This window comes from Vanessa atalanta, chromosome 27, assembly GCF_905147765.1.
Source record: "Vanessa atalanta chromosome 27, ilVanAtal1.2, whole genome shotgun sequence".
In the NCBI taxonomy this organism is placed as follows: Eukaryota; Metazoa; Arthropoda; class Insecta; order Lepidoptera; family Nymphalidae; genus Vanessa; species Vanessa atalanta.
In genome coordinates, this window is record NC_061897.1 from 4,295,181 (window position 1) to 4,317,642 (window position 22,462).

Sequence of the window (22,462 nt, forward strand, 5' to 3'; positions counted from 1 at the left end):
AGGTCCTATGTAATCCCGTCTGGTTAGGTACACATCCACTCGTCAGAAATTATACCCCCAAACAGCAATGTTAAGTATTGTTGTGTTCTGGTTTGAAGGATGAGCCAGCGAATGTAGCAACAGGCACCAGGAATATAATGTCTTAGATCACAAGGTTAGTGTCGCAATGGCGATGTAAGGAGAGGATTATGAATATTTCATAAAGCGCCAGTTTCTAAGGGCGGTGCTGACCACTTACCATCGGGTGGCCCATTTAGTCATCCATCTGTATATATAATTAAAAAATGTCGTGAATACTACATACTAATTGTAATTTCAGTCACAAGGGACAAACTCATTAGGTTAGTAGCACATTAGCAACTACGAATGACTAATGACTATTGCGTGAACAATATACATGCGACAAAATCAGCAGAACGAGAACATACAATTTACAAAATTACTTGGTGGTAGGGCTTTGTGCAAACCCGTCTGAATAGGTATCACCCACTCATCAGATATTCTACCGCCAAACAGCAGTACTCAGTATTGTTGTGTTCCGGTTTGAAAGGTGAGTGAGCCAGTGTAACTACAGGCACAAGGGACGGAACATCTTGGTTCCCAAGGTTGGTGGCGCATTGGTGATGTAAGGAATGGTTAATATTTATTACATCGCCATTGTCTATGGGCGGTGGTGACCAATTACCATCAAGTGACCCATTTGCTCGTCCGCCTACCGATATCATAAAAAAAAAACGTACAAGAGCAGAAATGATCTTTTAAATGAATGATAAATTCAAATCATTTGTAAAATATAATTTTGGTAAAGAAGGCATATCATTCATTACAAGATTGTATAGATGATAAAAAAGCGTGGAGCTACTACTTGTTGACTTCCAGGCAGGATGTATTATATACATATGTAATTGTATTTAACTAACATGACTTTGTATTTTTAAATGTTGAAAAACAGTAACTGATGAATTTCTTGCCGGTTCTTCTCGGTAGAATCTTCATTCCGAACCGGGGGTAGCTTCACTTAATACAGTCTGTTAAATGACGATTCAAAAGTGCTTGTAAAAGCCTACTTGAATAAAATATATTTTGATTTAAATTTTTTCGATAGCATTAACAAATTATTCAATCCCCACTATTTTTATGACGACGTCCTCCTAACCAATTTCACGACAGACATTTCTTAAGAGAATCTAGACAATTACTCAGGACATATATATAGTACATAAGTGTGTATATACTCAATTAAACAAGTACATTGCCTTCCCTCACTCTCATGATCTAATTGGACGATGAATCTGACCCACTCGAAAAGAGTTCAGCAGTGCGATTCCGTAGCAAATCACTTTGTGGAATTGTGACAACTGACTTCCAGTGATACGCCATTTTGATACGTAGGAGTATATCATATACATTTGGTAATTGTTTTAGTCAATGTCGCATATGACATTCTGACAGGTCACGTTCGGGTTCAGCTATGTTTCAAGTTTCTTCAATGTCTTTCTCGAGACACAGGATAGTACACTGTTAAAATTCAGAATGAGGTTAGCTTTTTAATTTTTTCAACAAAAAAACACAATAATTTATTATTTTTGGTTGACCTAATTCAGGATCTTTGACCTCTTCAAGTCCCGCCCAACTATTAACACAGCCCAGAAACCTACACCTTTTTGTATACAACGATACGTCCATTGTAATATTTCGATATAAATACCGAAGCAAATTGAATATATTGACCAGATAGAATGTATTTTGTAATATTATTCACAACTTGCGTACATGTTTGCGATAATTACACAATACACGCGAATTTTTGACCTCAAACGTGTAAAATTAATTGACTTTCTTTATATTTTTTTCTGTAAAATATTAAAGGTAGTTCAAATTTAGGTCGCTTACTATGTAAAGCTAAAGATGATAGAGTAGAGCACGTGAATCTAGGACTGGAATTAAGGGGGGGGGTTAACCAGAGCATCTGATCCTGGGCCCACAATAGAAGAAAAATGTAAGCTAATCGGTTTTCAAAATTAATTGCACCGGAAGTCGTAAATAAATATATTTTTACGCTTGCATTGCAAACGCTGGCTGAACCCTACGAAATAAATCAAAGTAATGTAGTACTGTATTGTACACCTTAAAAAGGTCTTCAAAAAAACCGCGATGGTATATGTCTATCTCTTAGGGATAACACACAATAACAATTTTTTAATCTCTACTTTTTACGAGTAATAATGACAAATTTGTTGCGGTTTGTATTGTCTCATGACTGAAAAACTGTGAGCATTATAAGACCTTCTGTAGTATATTTAGTATCAGCATTGCACCCGTGCGAAGCAGGGGTTGCTAGTATATGTATAATAAATAGTCCATGACCTAAAGGTTTCCGTAAAGTAATACGGTATTAAGTAATAACCAGAATAATATAACTGATTTCCTTTTAGGCGTTATGCATCGAACGAGTTACTTATGTAATTTTTTTTTGGTGTCATGTTTTCAGTTGAGTTCAATAATTGCAAAGCTCAAGACGCGTTTGTTACGGTATACATTTTTAAATAACCGTTCGAATTTTAAAGTTTCGTTTCGTTTTTAATGTATTGGTTCTTACAAAAAGGTTTTTAATAAAGAGGATTTAATTTGTTTTCTAAAGTCATTTCAACTTAAATATATTCACTTATTTTTATATTATTATGTGAAAAGTGTAAGTAATAATCATGAACTTGCAAAATGTTTTGTTTTTGTTATTATTTTTAAACACGAGTGTTCCTATAAAGCTGTTTAATATACGATTTCCCAAATTGCTTAAGAAAATAGAAGAGAAAAAACCGTCTTCCGATCAAGGTAATTTCATACAAAACTAAATCCTTTTTCCCATTGAGATTCCCATGACAAGACTTTTTTTTCTGGTGGGTATAGAATATATCTATATGAATTATTCAACTCAATTCTTAGTTTAATGGTCACGTAGGATGGAGAAGAGTATGAAATATAATTCATACTGAACTCTGTGACGTTTACAGACATATCTTGTTTGTCAGGGAGTTAAGTTTTTTTTTCGCGTCAGAATTGTTTCGCTAATACGTTTCTCAACAAATGATGCATTCGATATGATAATCATCATCCTTCGTTAATTTAATCATCTATCCCTTTGGGTCCGCATTAAGCTTTATAAGCAGGATTTAGCTTACTAACGCTTTCTTAGGAATGCTTATTTTTGTGGGTTTGTTACGGTCACCGCTATGGGCGTATTAATTATTGATACATTTTTTTTTTTATTCTGGCTTTTATTTGTGCCAAGAGGGCACAGACTATTTCGCCAATGTCACGTGCGAGATACAATTTATACAAAAAATATTTTTTTTTAATAAGCGTCAGCAACAGCTGTCAAACAAAATAGCATTTTTTGTCATTATATTATATTGTTTTATTATTATTTCATTCCACGTCCCAAGAATTAATTTGTTCACTTAGAACTAATCAACTTAACGGCAGCAATTGTTTTTAACATTGCGCACTATCCTATGCCTTATTTAAGTTCTTCGCTCATTATCAATCTAATTATCCCATTTGTGGATGCTGTGCTGGTGCATCGTATAGCAAATGTGCATAATTATCTAATGTTAAACAACATTGTATCTTTGCCAAGTTCGAATAAGGTTCGAATTAAAAAAAAAACAATTCATTCGCACCCAAAGCGGTTCGAATTTCATAATTCAAAAAAGGAATTCCAACGTCTTTTTTATTGGTTTCAGGTTGCGGTGTAGCTGTCGGTAAGCAAACAGCTCAAAGGAGAATTGTCGGCGGTGATGACGCAGGATTCGGAACATTCCCCTGGCAAGCCTACATCCGCATCGGATCATCAAGGTTAATGAACTTTGTTATATAAACCCTTTTTACATTCAACTGTTATACATATAATTAAATAATACGTAACTACTTTATTATTGTGGAATTTCACAAGAGACTAACTTTGCCCTAGAAAAATATAAAGATCCGCTTTATAATAATCTTTTGTGTCTTTTGTTAAAAAGAATTATGCTAGTTACAATGTACTGCTTAGAAATCTTTTTGACAAAATTCATAGCAAAATAGATAAGTGTTGAGCTGTTCTGTAACTACGAACGCGAATCTCATCGCAGTTCACAATCGTGAAATGTCAAAAAGTGACAAGCGACATTAACTATGATAATAATAACATCAGATACATCGGATACGCTATTCTGATTCGGTTTTCAATTCACAAGTGAGATACGAAATTCGTTTTCACAGAATATAACTCCTATAGAAAAGCTAATCTCATTGTTATAGTTTGTGTCGATGAGTGTCGAGTTTGTTATAGAATAGTTTTTCCGATTTGTATTAATAATTTCGTGCAGGTCTACGATAGACCCGATCGAAATGTATCGACAAATATAGATAATAAATAATGTTTTTTTTATTAAGAATCGACAAGTTCTATTCCATTCTTTGGAACTGTTAGCTTGTAGAATGATTATAAATTTTTTGGTCATTTCGTATTTACCACGTGATCTGTATTTCCCAAACATTTTCCAAGTTTTTTAAAGCGTTTACGATTATAGTTAGTGTATATGGCTAAGCCTTAAATCTATAATAGATAGTAAATTTATCTATATCTTACACTTATAATTAACTATAATTTAAAAATACAACTATTACTATGGTTTTGTCATTTAGATAAAGAGGAATTCCTCGTTACGTTGGTAACCAACGATTGTAAAAAAATAATATATTATACATTGTAAATTATTGTAAAATAAAACTAAATATTACTAAAATTAACACTAACTTATCATTAAATAGTAACATACTTTTACTTTATTTTACATATATATATTTTTTTATTAATAGAACAGAGATTTTAATTCAATTTAATTATTAATAATAATATTGCTATTTTAACTCAGCTAATCATTGTAATTTATTCCTTGCGTTCTGTATTAAAAAAAGATATATTCCATTTTTAAAATTAAGACATCAATTTATATTTTTTATTAGTGGCAATGAATATACGAATACAGAATGTAAGTGTCAATTTTATTTTCTACCAAAATTGTAGTTTTACCGATTACATTGGTTAAGATTTTGGTAGAAATTTTTATATTAACATAGTGTTAATAAACTAATTCTAATATTACAGATGCAACATGCTTATGTCAATATTCGAGCTTATCGGTTGGAAGCAGTGTTGGATAGAGAGGTAAATGTGCGAAAGAGACGGCACGAAGTAGATAGTATAGGTCTCTTATTAGAAAGAACTTGGTTTAACTGTATGAAATGTAGGTAGAAAATATATTCTTTCTTGTGGCTTTTGTATCTGTATCATATAGTTTTTCTCTCTCTATCTGTAGTATTTTTTTTTTAAATAAAGACTAAGGTACTATTTTTTTAAGCCTTGTATACATAAACTTTTTTAAATATATTATCAATTAAACAACAATTTATATTGTATATTAGTAGTGTACAGATTGTGTAGAATCTTATGCATGTAGCCTTTTAGAAATTTGTCTTATAAAATCTTTATTAATAATTTAATTTACGATTATTCTAAAGTGTCAGTCACAATGTTATTTATTTTATTCGAATTTTAAACGCAATTTTTTTTTTAAATATTTTGTCAGATTTCTTAATGCCTATGTTTGAAGTATACTTGTGTTTGGAACATATGTTTAAGTATGGACTGAGAATTCAGCCGCACGTATTTGGGGAAACAAAGTATCGGAAATGATAAGTCTGGTCTGTGATCACAACAATACCACGCGCCGCGCAATAATGCCAAATGCCGCGGAAATATGTCAAATAGATCGTAATATCACTGTAAGAGTAGGATTAGTAACGTATTTTGTTTAAGTGCGACAAGGATGCAACATACAAGAGTGCTTAACACATGTCAAAACGCTTTTGAATCGATGATACAATTTAGCTTATGGTATACTTTTAATATAATCCTACCTTTCACTCAGGTAAGTAAGCCGTGACTGATACCTTTAGAATATTCGGAATGACGTAGCAAATATTACAAAGGGTTAATATATTATTACGAGATGTATTAACTCCATCAATCCGTACTTTTCTCTGGCTTCGCTCAAACAGTAAACTTTCGCACATTCCTCTTCTAAAACATATGCTTATTGTAATTGTATATAAATGTATGTTTAATTGCATGTTAATTGTAAAGAAACAGGTAAGTTTCATTTGAAGGTAATTTTAATCTATAAAAACGACACAGGTAAGTTTAAGGTAACGGGTAAAAAATATCTATAATTAAATTATATAATTAAATATTCTTTCTATCACTATCAGTATTTAAAAATTATCTACGAATTAGACAAGACATTCGTAGATAATGTCGAAATATCGACCTCCACCAAATAAAAATAATAAACACGGTAAATATCCCTTTTTAAATACTGATAATAATGAAAATAACCATGTTAATTTAAAATCTTATATATTCTTTCTAATCGTGATAATTTATTAAATTGTTATATTTCTATCTATAAAAAAACTCTGTAAACAAACTCATGCACTGTTAGAAAATGATGAAATAAACTTAAACATGATGATTGAGACGTAAATAGTTTACATGAATTCCTAATAACATTAATTGATCGTTGATTTGAACGTAATGTTGTCTTAGATTTTCGCGATTATTACACATTGAAATAAAACTAGTTTTTAACGGATTTAATCGCGTATATTAATTATTTTAACATCCTTGTTAATGTTGTTGTGGATCTTAAAATAATTAATATACGCGATTAAATCCGTTAAAAACTAGTTTTATTTCGATTTGAACGTAGTTATACAAGCGTAATATCTTGAATATTACAGGAACAATGTCCATTCAGTTTTGATTGCGAAAATCGCTTCATAATTCGCTAACAGCGATCGTCGTAGTTGAACGAACGTGACGGAAGTCATTGCAATGACCCACTGATATTTTAACGGATGTCGACGAATCGTGCCAACAATTTACAGAATTATTAATTATTATTTAATAAGTAATTTTATCTGGTTATAAATGTAGCTGGTCGAGAATTATTTTGATGTATTATGTAATTCATGTATGTAAATTAATTTTATAAAAAAAAAACAAGTAATGAGTGTCTAATGGATTCTTCCTATAGAATATATTTGTTTTGTTACTTTTTTTTTATGGCATTTGTTGGCGGACGAGCATATGGGCCACCTGATGGTAAGTGGTCATCACCGCCCATAGACAAAGGTGCTGTAAGAAATATTAGCCATTCCTTACATCACCATTGCGCCACAAACCTTTTGAACTAAGATGTTATGTCCCTTGTGCCTATGATTACACTGGCTCACTCACCCTTCTAACCGGAACACAACAATACAGAGTACTGTTATTTGGCGGTAGAATATCTGATGAGTGGGTGGTACCCACCCAGACGAGCTTGCACATAGCCCTACCACCAAGTATTTTCGGTAATTTAATATAATTCGACATTGTCATTTTATAACACTAAATTAAGTAAGTATGCTAGACTTACGAGCAACGTTTAGCGTAATACTAGAAGATATGACCCATATTAATTGAATATGACATAAATTAAACAAACATACTATGTTAAATATCTATATAACAGCCGTTCGTCTAAAAACAAAGACATTATATGTTTTTTATGACAACTTTAATACACTTACACACATGAATGTTCTAAAATTAAAAAAAAATGTATTAACATCGCATTCTCTGACAATCGTAAATGTACAGAGTATTGTGACGTCAGAGAAATACCCAGTGATTTAAAAAATAATTACGTATTTAAACCGTTGCCGCTGTCTATTTTGTAATTACACTATTCGTGCGTTTGCAAAATCACTTGTTATAGCAAAACTATGTAATTGTAACACGCATGTTGGGAACAATTGTCTGTTTAGAATTATTGTATGAATTTCTTTTGTACGCGTAGATATGTTATATATTTAAAATGTAAAAAACGCACACACACATAATTTACCTTTCATTCTTATTATGTTTATGTATTTAGATTTTACCTATTTCTTCATTTAGAAAGATATATTTTATCAACATTATTAAAACAGAAATCTCTTGTCTATCTTACAGATGCGGTGGATCCCTAATATCAAGGCGGCACGTGGTCACGGCGGGTCATTGCGTTGCGCGCGCGCAGCCTCGTCACGTGCGCGTGACACTCGGCGACTACGTTATCAATTCAGCCGCTGAGCCTCTTCCAGCTTACACATTCGGAGTGCGATCTATTAAGGTACAATTTCGCTTTCGGAAATTTAAGTAAGCTTCGTCTCCTACATTTGAAATTCAATCAAACAAGATAATCCATTTAATGTTACTAACAATAGAGAACCGTGATGGCACAGTGGTTACAAGACGAGAATCTTTACCGGTGATTCTTAGTTACAACCCGTGGCAAGCACCATTGAATTCAAGTGCTAAATTTGTATTTATAATTCATTTCGTTCTCAACGGTGAAGGAAAACAACCAGGAAACCTAGACATGATGGATGAGAATCTGCTTGGTGTATCCACCAACCTTCCTGGATCTTATTATTTGTTAAAATTTTCATACTTGGTGGTAGAGCTTTGTTCAAGCTCGTCTGAGTCTGTACCACCACAGGTATTCTGCCACCAAACAGCAATATTTATCATTGTTGTGTTTCGACTTGAAGTGTGATTGAGCCAGTGTAACTACAGGCACAAGGGACATAATATCTCAGCTTCCAAGGTTGGTGGCGCGTTGGCGCCATATTGTCCATAGGTGGTGGGGAACACTTAACATTTTTTCGCCGCCCCCGTCTGGCAATACTAGTCGTAACTCGAACGTAAATATAAAACAATCAATGCTATCTGTTCCAGGTCCACCCGCTGTTTAAATTTACACCACAAGCGGACAGATTCGATGTAGCCGTACTCACTCTTGACAGAAACGTTCATTACATGCCTCATATTGGTAAGTAAACTCATTGATTCTTGGGCATAAAATAATTTGTAAAAAAAAAAGTTACATTGTCTATGCCTAAATCTGGATTTGTATCTATTATATATTATATTTAGGCTGTAGTAGGGATCTCAGTATCAGTTCTAGTTGTCAGCTGAACAGGGCTGATAGATCGTTGGATATATAGATAATTGGATACAAAATAGGCAGCATATACCAAAACAAAAAAAAAACACAATAGATTTACATAGTAGCTAAAAAAACATTCGTAATATACGTAATTGACATATAACAATCAAAGCATTTCAATGGCTATAATTTAATTAAAACCAATTTTGTATTTAAGATTCTACTAGCACTTGTGGAAGAACATATCATTACCTTTGCCTAGAAATTAATAAAAGCCAATCAAATCATCATGAATCTAATTTTAAATTTCGAAGACGAATACTAAATTTTTTAATAATATTACAACCATAATTGTTTCAGCTCCAATTTGCCTCCCAGAGCGTGGGTCAGACTTCCTAGGACAGTATGGCTGGGCGGCTGGGTGGGGTGCCCTCAGCCCCGGCTCGAGGCTGCGCCCCCGCACCTTACAGGCCGTGGACGTGCCCGTGCTAGATAATAGAGTGTGTGAAAGGTGGCATCGAGCAAATGGTAGGGGTCTCTTTAATTACCTATCTACATGTAACACGAAAATCCTAAGTAAGTTTTCACCATTCTCTCGTGTTCGGCAGTGAAAAAAAACATCGTGAAGACATCTGCATATGGACATTTTCGGAGCACCTTGATGCTAACCTCGAAACCTTTTCCTCGAGAACCTTTGCTCGCGTTCCATCATAGGAACTATTGAACGATAATTGTAAATAACAGCTTTGTAATTCTGTTTGAAAAACCAAACCAACTATGCGAGTTTCTTGCCGTTTTTTCTTGCTACAGTTTTTCGACTTCTAAATTACTTTACTGCAAAATTTCCTTGAATACATTTGATTTGATTTGAATGGCCTGGCACTGGCACATACATTACATCAACGGCATACACAATTTTTCGTAGAAGCTAAATTCATAGATTCATGTGTGTTTTCTCTTTATTTCAGGTATAAATGTAGTTATATACCCGGAGATGCTCTGCGCAGGGTACCGTGGCGGGGGTAAGGACAGCTGTCAAGGTGACAGCGGCGGCCCGCTCATGTTGGAGCGCGCTGGTAGGTGGTACCTCATCGGCGTTGTATCCGCTGGGTACTCTTGTGCTAGTCGAGGCCAGCCCGGCATCTACCACAGAGTAGCCCACACAGTCGACTGGATATCACACGCTACCACGCTCGCGTAGCGAAAGATTTAAAAAAAATAGTAGGAATTTATCGTTTCTACCGTGGCAATTGGTTACAACATCGAATTGACTGTTACATTGGAATTATTTATTGTGACATTGGCAATTTTTGTATTCCTTTTATAAAGGTATATTGAATCAATGGTAGGATTTTTTTAAATGGCAACTTTACGATGTTTCAAATCAAATGTGTTACCCTTGAAATTTAAATTATTGATCATGTCAAAGAAATACTTAGAGAATGTTTCTGTCGGTATCAACGTAAATATGTGATAGTAAAGATTTACGGAAAAAAATATATAATAAACAGCAATAGATAATACTCGCGTTATTTCGCAATAATAATTGTTTAAGCGTTTTGTAAATAAATTATTATTTGTAAATAGATTTTAATAAGAGAACATGTTAAAAGACCGTCTTAGTTAATATCCAGTTAACCATAATATTATTGTAAATATATTGAAATTGTCAATAAATTAATTTTAACGCTTTAATAAATTATTACACCGACTAATTAATTTAAAAATATTTTATATATTTTTCTATTTTTAAGACTTTTTTCCATGTTTCGTAATTAGTTTTAAAACGTCAATGCACTATTTAATGACATTAAGTTAATTGAATATATTTATTGTTAATTTAAAAACTGTTTTTTTTTCATTTATAACCTAAAAAAATGTCGCATGTTACAATAACTCCTTAATATATACTTAAACAAATTTCTCAGCCATTATAATTTTTTGCAAAATTAAAAAAAAAACGAATATCAAAGTTTCAGCCTTATTTAATAATTGAATACAATTTAATAGATTCACTTCGATTAATTTCCACTACCAGCCAATAGGAATCCTGTATTTTTCAACCAATCGCATCAGTATTCCGTACAAGGGGCGGTAGTGACGTTTCAATGCGTTTGCAGAAATGTCAACTTCTCCGATCGTATCTCGTAATATTTGGCGCCAATGCTGCGAGTGACCACGTGACATCAAATCTCTGTAAAAATAATTTGTTAGGTAGGTCTAAATTGCTTCTGGAAAACGTCATTATTTATTTTTTTATTTATTGTTTTTGTTTTTTTCAATTCACTGTGTGAAGTTCTGTGCTCCTACTTAGGTTATAAAGTAATCTATATAGCAGTTCCGTTTCCCCTTTTACATGATACAAAAAGATATGTACAATGTTATTCACTGTATGGCTTTTTACAATATTAAATTTATCGTTAGCAATGTTAATAAGAATATGTGTGTGTGCATGTGTATATGTGTGTATGAATATGCGTCTGTGTGTGTCGTGTAAGGGTGCGAGAAAGAGAGAGTTAATTCTTCTGTTTCATTATAAGTTTTGTTTAGAAGACAAGAACGTACTGTTTTTTTGCAATTATAATTTGTTAGATAATATCGTACATTTTGTCACCGATTTATTATTACTTATACTTTATTGTTTGTAACAGAATACGAGAATATTTATCAAAGTTTGTAAGTATAAATTTTACAGAACGTAAAAGTCGAACGCAGAATTGTAAATGTCTAAAGGTTCGAACTAACGAGTGGAATGATACGAACATCTCCAAACTGTTTCAAATTATGAATAATATCGTAAACCAAAATTTATAGTAAAAAAACTCGCTGAGTTTCTTTAACCGGTTCTTCTCAGGTCTGAGACGTTTGTTTCCGAACTCTTCTCCAGTTGATAAAAACATATCAATGTTGTCCTTGTAACTTTTTAATGACAAACGTTAAAATAATTTCAATTTACTTACCTCAATATTCTTCCAGCAGCTTTAGATCCGTATATATCACATCTATTAAGATATATTGTAGGGGGTAAAGGGTCTTTAACATTGCGATGACCAAACACGGCCGCTTTACAAAGAGCTTCGAAGAGTTGATGTTGCAGGAAACTGCTTAGGAAATACCTTAAACAGTAAACGAATGAACTGTAGCAACATTATTATCATTAACAACATTTGATGATAATGGAAAAAAACAGAAAAACGTTAGGTTAGGTTAGGTTAGAATTGTTTATATAGGTTAGCAGACTTGCAAATAATGGTAAGTCACCGCAAAAAAAATGAAATTATCTACTAACACACTTGTTCCCCTCCTCTTATAACCCGGGTACCTTCAAACGAGGCGTTGACAGATGTCTTGCGGGCCAACATGGCAAGGGCAACTAGTACAGTTCATTCTCCCTGACTATACTGGCCATCATCATCATCCTCCTGCCCTTATCCCAATTTTACTTAGCGGTGGTTGGGGTCGGCGCAGCATGTCTTCCTCTTCCATACTTCTCTGTCGGACGTCATCTCACAAGTAACATTCTTTCTAACCATATCGTCTTTCACACAATCCATCCATCGGGTCGTCCCCTACCTCTATATCCATCCACATCCATTCTCACAACATGGTCCTCATTCCTCCGCATAACATACCATGACAGCCGGTTACCAGTCATCAGCTTCTCGGTCACCGGTGCCACTTTCAAACTTCTTTTTTTTTATGTCAGAGGTGGCAAACGAGCTGGAAGCTTACCTGATGAAAAGTGACTACTACCGCCCATGGACATCTGCAACACCGGGGGGCATGCAGGTGCGTCGCCGGCCTTTCAGGAAAGACTATACTGGCCGTCTTCTCGATAATATAATAAAGACGTCATCAATACCCATAGTCCGCCATAAATCGCCAATATATCACAAACTTTTGGAACTAAGATGTTAGGTCCCTTGTGCCTGTAGTTACTCTCAACACTTTTCAAACTGGATCATAACACTATTGAGTTTGCTGTTTGGTACTTCAATTTGTAATGAGCGAGGTTACGGAAAGCCTTACCAGTGATCCTTTTGTCAATCTGAATACCTATATTAAAATAGATATATATAGAAGACTTGGTGGTAGGGATTTGCGCAAGCCCGTCTGGGTAGGTACCACCCACTTATCCGATATTCTACCGCCAAACAGCAGTATTCCGTATTGTTATGTTCCCGCTTGAAGCGTGAGTGAGTCAGTGTAATTACAGGCACAAGGGACATAACATCTTAGCTCCTAAGGTTGGTGGCGCATTGGTGATGTAAGGAATGGTTAAAATTTGTATTACAGCATCATTGTCTATGGGCGATAATGACCAATTACCATCAGGTGGACTCAGGTATGCTCGTCCACCAAAGTAAACCATAAAAAAACTACTAAAAATTACTTGCCCTTACCGTATATATGGTGTATTGTCTGGTACATGAAATTTAGCTCCAATATCAAAATACTCCTCATTCCTAACTCCACTTGGCGCTATACCTTGTATATCTTGAGCTAATGCCCAGAATTCATCATTCAAAGAATCCTTGTCTAAACTCCCTTCAAAATATTTCCACCTATACTCGTCCATGAGAAGCGAAAATGGTATTTGTGGTAGTTTATTTAAAGCTTGTTTTAGAATGAGGATATCGTCTGTAGTTACTTTATAAGATTCGTCGTTTTGATTATGTTTTATATGAGAGTAAATTATATTCTTATTCGAATTGATTGCAATTTTTTGTCCATCTTCATAATCGGTGTCATCTATCATTTTTCTATGTAAGGCTAATTTTCCCTTCGTTAAGTAACTTTCGTCTGCATATGGGTCTCTTATGTTATAAAGTTCGGAATCGTTTAAAAGACGAATTCTGTGTAAATGTTGGGGTGTCATAATAGCGTACATTATTGTATCACCTATCGTTTCCTGTAGCGCTGAATTCGCTTGCTGAAAGTGTAAATTAATAAGCAAGATTTTTAAAATGTTTGTAAATAGGTACCTAAACATTGGAGTTTCTTTATAATTGAAAATCTTACCCTAAATAGTCCGGGCTGATTTTTATATGCCATGTAGTACTGTATGTGACCCATCTCGTGATGTATAACGTTGAAATCTTCAAACGATACTCGAGAACAGTAAAGAAGCCTAAAATATTAATTATAAAACTCTTAAATACAGAAATATTTTAGCGTTAATTTTATCATTACAGAATTGATAATAATCTCAATGTTCTTGTGAAACATTTCAGCAAAACAAGTCACTATGATGCTAAAAATATTATAGAGTATGTGTCTTCGAAAACACATAGTTCGATGTCTTGGCAATCCAATCCAAACAAAACACGACTTAAGAGTTTAGACGTTCCTTTCTAAGACACTGCGTCAGGATCGTAAATACTGTCCACTGAAATTTTACATGTTTTTGACAAACAATTTAATGAATTCGTAATAGTTATTCCGAATCAAGCAAGTCATACCTAAAGTCATCATTTTTAAACATGTCTGCCGCAGTGCCGTGACATCGCGCCAAGCTGTGATTGTCTCTCGAAAATACAGACTTCTGCCAAAATGTATCCGTCATTGGAGGAAGGCCTATCGATATATAAAAGTCTTCAGCGCGTTTAACCTAAAACAATAAAATAATAATTATAAGGACTTAATTTTAATTATGTCTATATAATTTCACGAAACTACGAAAACAAAAATGATGATTCATATATTCTTCGGAATAGAAAATTAACCTCCAGCTTCTGAAATGCTGATAGATACCAAATTAACTGATTTTAATTTAATCTAAGTAAATTAATAACAAATTATATTATAATGTTTTATTATATTATTTGTTCGTATTTCGAAACTCACCATGTCCTTCACGGTCCAGTTTAAACTTTTCATCCTCTCATCTAAATTGATATCGTTCGGTAGAATCATATCCAGGATCGGTTCCCAATTTTGCGACCATAAATTCCCTAAAAATAATTAAACTATGCCTTTATATATTGAAAGCACAAATTTATGAAAGTTATCTGTTACGTTTGAGTTATCAGAAACACCATTTGTACTGAATCTAAATCTGACTGATATCAATGCTGAACAGCAAATTGCTACGTACATTCTTCTTTTTGAATTACAAATGGCTCCGGATTGGATGATTACCAGATAAGTAGAACTGTATAATGAATTAAGTTTTGGAATATTGTATCCCACAAAAAAACAAATGTCTACACCCTATTTAATGAATAGATATAATATTTATCTAAAAATAACGTATAGCTCGTCTTATAAAATTGTCTCTAGTTGGTATTTACTGACCCAATTATATGTGTCAATTAAAGATACAATTTGGTTTTAACCTATAATTATAATAAAATTTTTAGAGTAGTAATGCAAATAAACTTCCATTATAAGTATAACATGTAACCCAAACTAATGTATCCACTGGTAGGGCTGGTTCATTTTTTGCCCAGAAGATCGTAATTGCGATTCAATGGTGAATCAAGCAAGAATGCCAGGAACACGCTAGCATGATTCAACGGTGAAGTGTTGCTAGCATTCTTGCCACTATTCCACGTGGTCGTGATTTGTGCAGTAAATGTTTTTTACATAAAATATGTCTTATCGAAAATGATACACCTTAACACTTGTAAGCTGTACCTAGTAAATGCGCGGGAATCGGTCCTTTTTCTGGTATATTATCCCCATACTCCCGTCTCAGATAAAATCTCACGACGCCATGAAGTAGTGCGTACAGTGGTTTAATGTCTCTGTACAAGTTGTAACTAATTTCTCGTAAGTTGGGTATCTCCAATTCATCTCGCCATGACGCTCCAATATCAGTGTAACCTGCGTTCATAAATGTCGTATTATAATTTACAAAGTACATTTTATTAATGTTAAATTTGTAGCTCCACTGACAAGCTATCCGTGCCCTTGACGTATCTTTTCTTTAGTTTGTATCAGTGGCAAAGCTGAGCTCAAGTTTTAAAAAAAATGTACTTTTACAAGCTTATTATTCAGTTTATAATTGCGTTTATAAATAAGTATTTATGTTAATTAGAAAAAAGTCTTATCCGTTCGCGAAAATATCAGTACACACTAATAAACTATTAAATATCAACGTAATGAAATCTAAATATCTAATCTAAAATAAATATGCTTTAAATGAAGCCAATATTTATTTTCGACGTAAATGTAAATGTGGGCGTACAAGAGTGAATTATTTAGCACTTCATTCATTCTGTGATTCCTGAGGAAGTAAACGCTACAAAGACGGGGGATTCCCCCAGCGTATTGGACGCGTTCAGAAAAGTTAAAATAATATTATATATGTAGTGTTTTGATCTTGATGAAATAATAAAATAAAGACTAAAAAAATGTACTTAATACCTACTATTAAGCACATTTTTAGTCTTATTAAGCATTTGATCAGGGGAACGCAGATGCATTTGGGGGTCCCCCCAAGACTGGAGGTCCAGGTGAGATTTTTGTGAGTGTGTGTATATTTTTATTGCCAGGCAGTAACACAATTTGATTTAAGATTCATTTTTTTTATGTTATCGAGTAAATTTAGCGTCATGTGGAGTAAATTCAGCATCACGCTAAATTTTATGGTTTGGGCTTCATATCTATATTAAAATATCGGACTCTATGTTGTTGATTTTAAAACAACAGAATCATGAATCAGAATCTACGTTTCCTCATTCTCATAAATTAAAAAAAATAGTTAATTCGATTCGTTTGTTTGAGTGTAGTACATTTAAGTAAAAAAAAATAGTTTTTTTTAATTCTATTATATCTATATCAAATATAAACGACGAAAGAAACAGATAATATAAAACTTTTCTGCTCGTCCTATGCCTTAACTAAAGCATGAAGGTAAATCACGCAAATCCGATTCTAAGTGGAACATTTGTATTTTACCTTAGCTGAAAAACTGAATCTAAATAAAAACACGTTCGAATTGCCGAACTAAGGATAAATATCATCATAATACCTAAAAGTATCAATTAAGATTTAACAAATTAAAAATTAATTCCAAATTCAAATTATAATGAATGAAGTTTAACATCATACCATTCCTCCTTGCAGCTTTATTTTCTACATAAATCAATTTCTCATAGGGCTCCTTCATTAATTTCATCTTTTCCCTCCAAGCTAACCACGCCCATTCTAATATTTCTGGTTCTCTAGAATGTTCCATAACTTTCTCGAAATCTTCTTCTCCTTTTAAACATATTCCATCTTTTTTTAAATCACTCGCAGCTATTTTAGCGGCAAAAGGAACTGATTTGTCATCCAATTTCAAATAATATTTTATGTATAAAATATATTTTCTGATGGCATTTTCGAAAATTGAAACATTTGTGTAATTATTTTCTTTATTATGCAGTAAACACACTTCTACATTGGAATAAATAGATTGTAATTCTTCGTATATTTTACTTACTTCCCTGTAAAATTAATTATTCAAAAAATTCGGAAAAAGTAAATATCTGTAAATAAATAATAAATAATAAATAAATAAATATTGGACAACATCACATACATTACTCTGATCCCAATGTAAGTAGCTAAAGCACTTGTGTTATGGAAATCAGAAGTAACGACGGTACCACAAACACCCAGACCCAAGACAACATAGAAAACTAATGAATTTTTTCTACATCGACTCGGCCGGGAATCGAACCCGGGACCTCGGAGTGGCGTACCCATGAAAACCGGTGTACACACTACTCGACCACGGAGCTCGTCGTAAATTGCAAAAATACAGAGGATAATAATGTACAATTCAAAGTTAAAACCAACTATATTAACTAAGTTGAAATTAAATTTAATAGAATTAAGGTAAAGAAAAAAAGTAAGGCTTTGTGCAAGCCAATCTGAGTTGGTACACTCATCAGATATTCTACCGCCACACAACAGTACTGTTGTGTTTCGGTTTGAAGGGTACATAAGTCAGTGTAACTACAGGCACAAGGAACATAGCATCCAAGGCTTCCGGCACATTAACGCTGTAATGGATGGTTTATAGTACTAATGTCTATGAGAAGTGGTGACCACTTACCATCAAGTGGCATTCTTACCAGTCTACCTACCTATTCAAAATAAATAGAACGTACTGTTTAGTCAATCAAAACATTTTTCTAAGACCATTAATTTTATTATGTCACGGGAAATTTTATTGTAAATTTTCCCCATAAAAAATGCATTTACTCGACGACGACGCTTAGTGAGAGAACAATTAAAACGAAGTGCCAGGCATGGTGCTCAGAGGTTAATAGTCTAAGATACAACGAAATATAATTATGATAATAATGCACAAAGACTACATTCATACAAAATATGTTTTCATTAATTTTACCTAACAGGATCAGTTAGGATACTTGCTACTGAAAAAAATATCAATAAAGAAAAAATGTTGCCCAATCAAAGTGTTTATTTATATTGAGCTTACGAGTAATACGCAGTATTTGTGTTCCTGTTTGAAGGGTGAGCCTTTGAAGTGTAACTATAGGCACAAGGGACATAACATCTAGGTTCTCACGGTTGATAATGTAAATTTTTGCGCCAATATCTATGGCGAATGACGAATTTGCCAGTCTGACTATTTTAAATAAGATACTTTTTTTACATAATACTAAATTAAATACTTCTATTATCACAACTCACCTAGCTTCCTTATAGATAAATTTCGGTCCTCTACATAAAAGGTACGCCTGCCTTTCTTGAGTTAAATTTAAGGCATGATTTTCGTGAAATTTCTCTAACTTTTCACATGCTCTGTGTTGCCAGGAAAGCAGCCTTTCTTGGTAAACAGCTGCTTTGCCTAACAATGCTGGATTGCTGGGATAAAGTGCCGATTGCCAAGCAATATCAGCGCCAATGGCATTGAATTTGACGGTTGCTTCATTGATTTCTTTAAATAATTCTTCGACATTGTTTTCGCATGAATATGTATTGAAGAACAGTATTAGAATAAATAAGACGGCCATTTTTTTTAATTACTCGAGCGAGAACATCGCTTTTGTCTGATTTAGTCTTCTGAAAAAAGAAAAGTGCCGATAACACACAAACGAAAAAAAAATCCACAAAGTTTCAAATCATAACGTTGTACATACTGTGTGATACATAATAAATACATAATAAATAACAAAAAAAAGTTTTAACTTCACGTAATATCAATGTCTATGGGTGTGTGGTGACCACTTACCATTACCATTATTTACCAACCCAAACATTAAAAGCATTATGTAATAAGCTGCAAGCATCTCCTTAAAACGAGAAGAGGGCTTAGTACAGTCTTCGTATATTTAAAGAATATAACACATGATTACCCAACGCCCCCCCCCCCTTCCTCTTGCAGGTGGAAACATATTATATAATACATTACATCGCTATTCCTGATAAACATTTAAAAAGATAAAGTGTTTTTTAAATTCATTTAAATTTTAGTAAATATTACTGATGTTACTACAATATTCATAGATTTTTTTATGCACAGACAATACACGATTATATTAAAGATTTAAAAGATTGGACTTAGTATTTATTAATGTCAAGGCAGAATATATTAAAAAATAATGTACTTTACTGTTATACTCTGTAAGTGACTAAGTTTCTTGCCGGTTCTGCTCGGTAGAATCGACTTTCCGAACCCGTTGTAGCTTTACATTTAATTCAACTTCGTAACATGACGATTCAAAAATGCTTTTATGAGCCTACTTGATGTAAATATTTTGGATTTTTTTGACTGACAACATTAGCGGGGTTTCGTTAGCTTAAATAGGAAAGGCTAAAGCAACACGTGAGAATAACGTTCACCTTTATATTATTAGCCTATCAACGGTTTATCGGCTACTTATCAGCGAGTGTCAAGATTTCACCCGTGAAGAGCTTTTATTAAAACACTCATTTACTTATCTAACTAAACACGGCACATAAATCTGATTAGCATTTTCGGTAAATGTATTGATTTATGAACTGCTGATGCTTGCTCGTCTGGGTAGGTACTTCCCACTCACATCACAAATACCATGAGTTAGAGTTTAGAAATCTAGATATAATCAAATTATAGTAATAGTAATATAGTGTTGCTGTTTAAATGTTACTCATAAGAAGAGTAAATAAATTATAAACAAACCTTTTTTTATGGCATTGATTGGCGGACGAGCATATGGGCCACCTGATGGTAAGTGGCCACCACCACCCTTAGACAAAGGCGCTGTAAGAAATATTAACCATTCCTTACATCACCTATGCGCCACCAACCTTGGGAACTAAGATGTTATGTCCCTTGTGCCTGTGATTACACTGGCTCACCCACCCTTCTAACCGGAACACAACAATACTGTGTACTGTTATTTGGCAGCAGATTATCTGATGAGTGGGTGGTACCTACCCAGACGGGCTTGCACAAAACAAACCAACCACCAAGTAAACCTTATTGACAGAAATGAAATTCTTAATATTTATATATAATTTATAAAAAAATAACTAAGGGCCCCCAGTTCTCGTTGCCCCAGAACCTCCAGACCTCCAAATCCGGTCCTGGATGGCATAATAAAACTACAGTGCAAAATTTAAGAGCATTGGTGACTCAGGCCCATTTGTCCATTCGCCTGTCGATTTAAAAAAAAAAGGTAAAAATTGTTTTTTATTTGTACTTTACCGATCAATATTGTATAAGCGGTAATTACTTTAACCATGCTGTATTTTTCTTTCGACTGTCAAATCAATGCGTAACAAATAATTGAGCAAGCCGATCTGATTACATCCAATAATATAGGAACGATATCAGACTTGTGAGCAAGTTTTAAGTGATGGAAATCATCGGTCTTTCATCTCTAATGTCCCTTCAAAGACTTAAACCTAGACAGTCTGATTATTTTTATTCTTATTTTTATGCCGCGTCAATTCCACGGAGATCTGCACACTCCATATCGACTCGATCCGGGCTGCTTTCATAGATAGATTCATGTGAACGAAACCACAGGTAAAGACTAGTTTTGTTTAATTACAAACTTTATTACACGTTTTTAATAAAACGAAACATTTATACGTATTATATTTTTGTTATTGGAAAATATCAACAAGACATTTTTATTAATTGAACTTTTCCTTTTAAGGATAAGGTTCGGAGTATATTACACTACAATGCTCGAATACAATCAGCATTGTATACACATGTGGCAGATTATCATGCAGCACATGCAATTTCTTCAGGATGTTTTCCCTCACCATCAAAAACACAAATTAAGCACGTGAAAACCCAGTACTTAACCAGGTTTGAACCTGCAATCTTTAGTAAAGATTCATTCACGTGTTTCTTTCCACTACAAAAAATGGCCTAAATTTATAAAAATATCGGTAAATTATGTATACATATAATTTCCATTTTTTTACACATTCAATTTATTCCTCTATTAAAATAAACACTTTTGAATTTAAAAAAAAAAAACGTTTTTATTGTATTATTTCGAATATATTTTTTAAAACTATTTTTATTGCGTCATAAGCATACATAAATTTGAAGCAAAAACATATTATATCCTTACCGAGATAACTCCGCTAAATATATGTGAATATTTAATTCTAAATCGGGTAACACTGTTTACGATCCAACACAGACTGAATGCGAGATTGGCGGGAACAACATTTTATTTCTAACATTAGGATCGCGCTCAGTGTGAGTGTAAAGATATGGTCCTTTGAGTCCTATTAAATTAAAAAAAAACTATTCGTGACGTATGGGGTGACATTTAACAAATGAATCAATTGCGATCTGACATATGACATGGTATCATTTAATCTTGCGTTAATTAATATTAATTTCACGTTACAACATGAGGGCTAAGAAAATAAATAATTAAAAATAATTGTCAAAAGTTATTTTCTACATTTCATTATATTGCTTTTTTTTGTGCCAATCGCCGTACTGAGCTCATTAGGCTTGACTGAATGCACCTTTTTTTTTAGCGTCACCGTGGGTACGAGTACTAGACTCAACCTTGAAGTTTGAGCCATCGGACTCCAAGTGTCATTCGTCCTAAGTGTGTCCTATGAGAACGCACCTCGGCTAAGAACGTAATCAGTGGGGAGCACTTCTATACTGATTGATTGATTGACTTCACGGCCGCTTTCGTGACGTCACTAATCCGGGACCTCGTATCTAGCTGAATCGCTGTAGATGTGAGCCTGTGAGGTGTAGTAGTGTAGTGTTTTCCCTACGAATGGCATAATTTAAATGTCACCTTCTAAGCATTGCATAATTTTTGCTTATTTATACGCTTGATTATATAAAATACGCTACGCTTCAATGGACCTTATGTTGTTCAAATTTGCCATTGTATTTTGACTCTTATTTAGCCAAAAGTAACTTTATTAGCAATATATCGCTG

General features: G+C 33.6%; 2 protein-coding genes across 2 annotated transcripts in view; one reads left to right on the forward strand and one right to left on the reverse strand.

The window, feature by feature from the left end:
• LOC125074270 overlaps positions 1-10,514 on the forward strand; it is a 51,377-nt gene extending 40,863 nt beyond the window's left edge. The window contains exons 3-7 of the mRNA XM_047685558.1: positions 3,744-3,855; positions 8,102-8,261; positions 8,870-8,963; positions 9,441-9,608; positions 10,049-10,514. Coding sequence (XP_047541514.1) covers positions 3,744-3,855; positions 8,102-8,261; positions 8,870-8,963; positions 9,441-9,608; positions 10,049-10,281 — 767 coding nt within the window. The 3' untranslated portion in view covers positions 10,282-10,514. The remainder of the gene's footprint in view (positions 1-3,743; positions 3,856-8,101; positions 8,262-8,869; positions 8,964-9,440; positions 9,609-10,048) is intronic.
• A 535-nt stretch (positions 10,515-11,049) lies between these two features.
• On the reverse strand, positions 11,050-21,682 carry LOC125074298 (angiotensin-converting enzyme-like). The gene is made up of 10 exons (XM_047685591.1): positions 21,620-21,682; positions 18,735-19,106; positions 17,139-17,515; positions 15,720-15,908; positions 14,928-15,034; positions 14,543-14,691; positions 14,103-14,211; positions 13,484-14,013; positions 12,041-12,196; positions 11,050-11,274 (listed from the first exon to the last, which is right to left on the reverse strand). The coding sequence occupies exons 2-10, from the start codon at positions 19,055-19,057 to the stop codon at positions 11,112-11,114; spliced, it is 2,103 nt and encodes a 700-aa protein (XP_047541547.1). The 5' UTR covers positions 19,058-19,106; positions 21,620-21,682; the 3' UTR covers positions 11,050-11,111.
• Between the last annotated feature and the right edge of the window lie 780 nt (positions 21,683-22,462).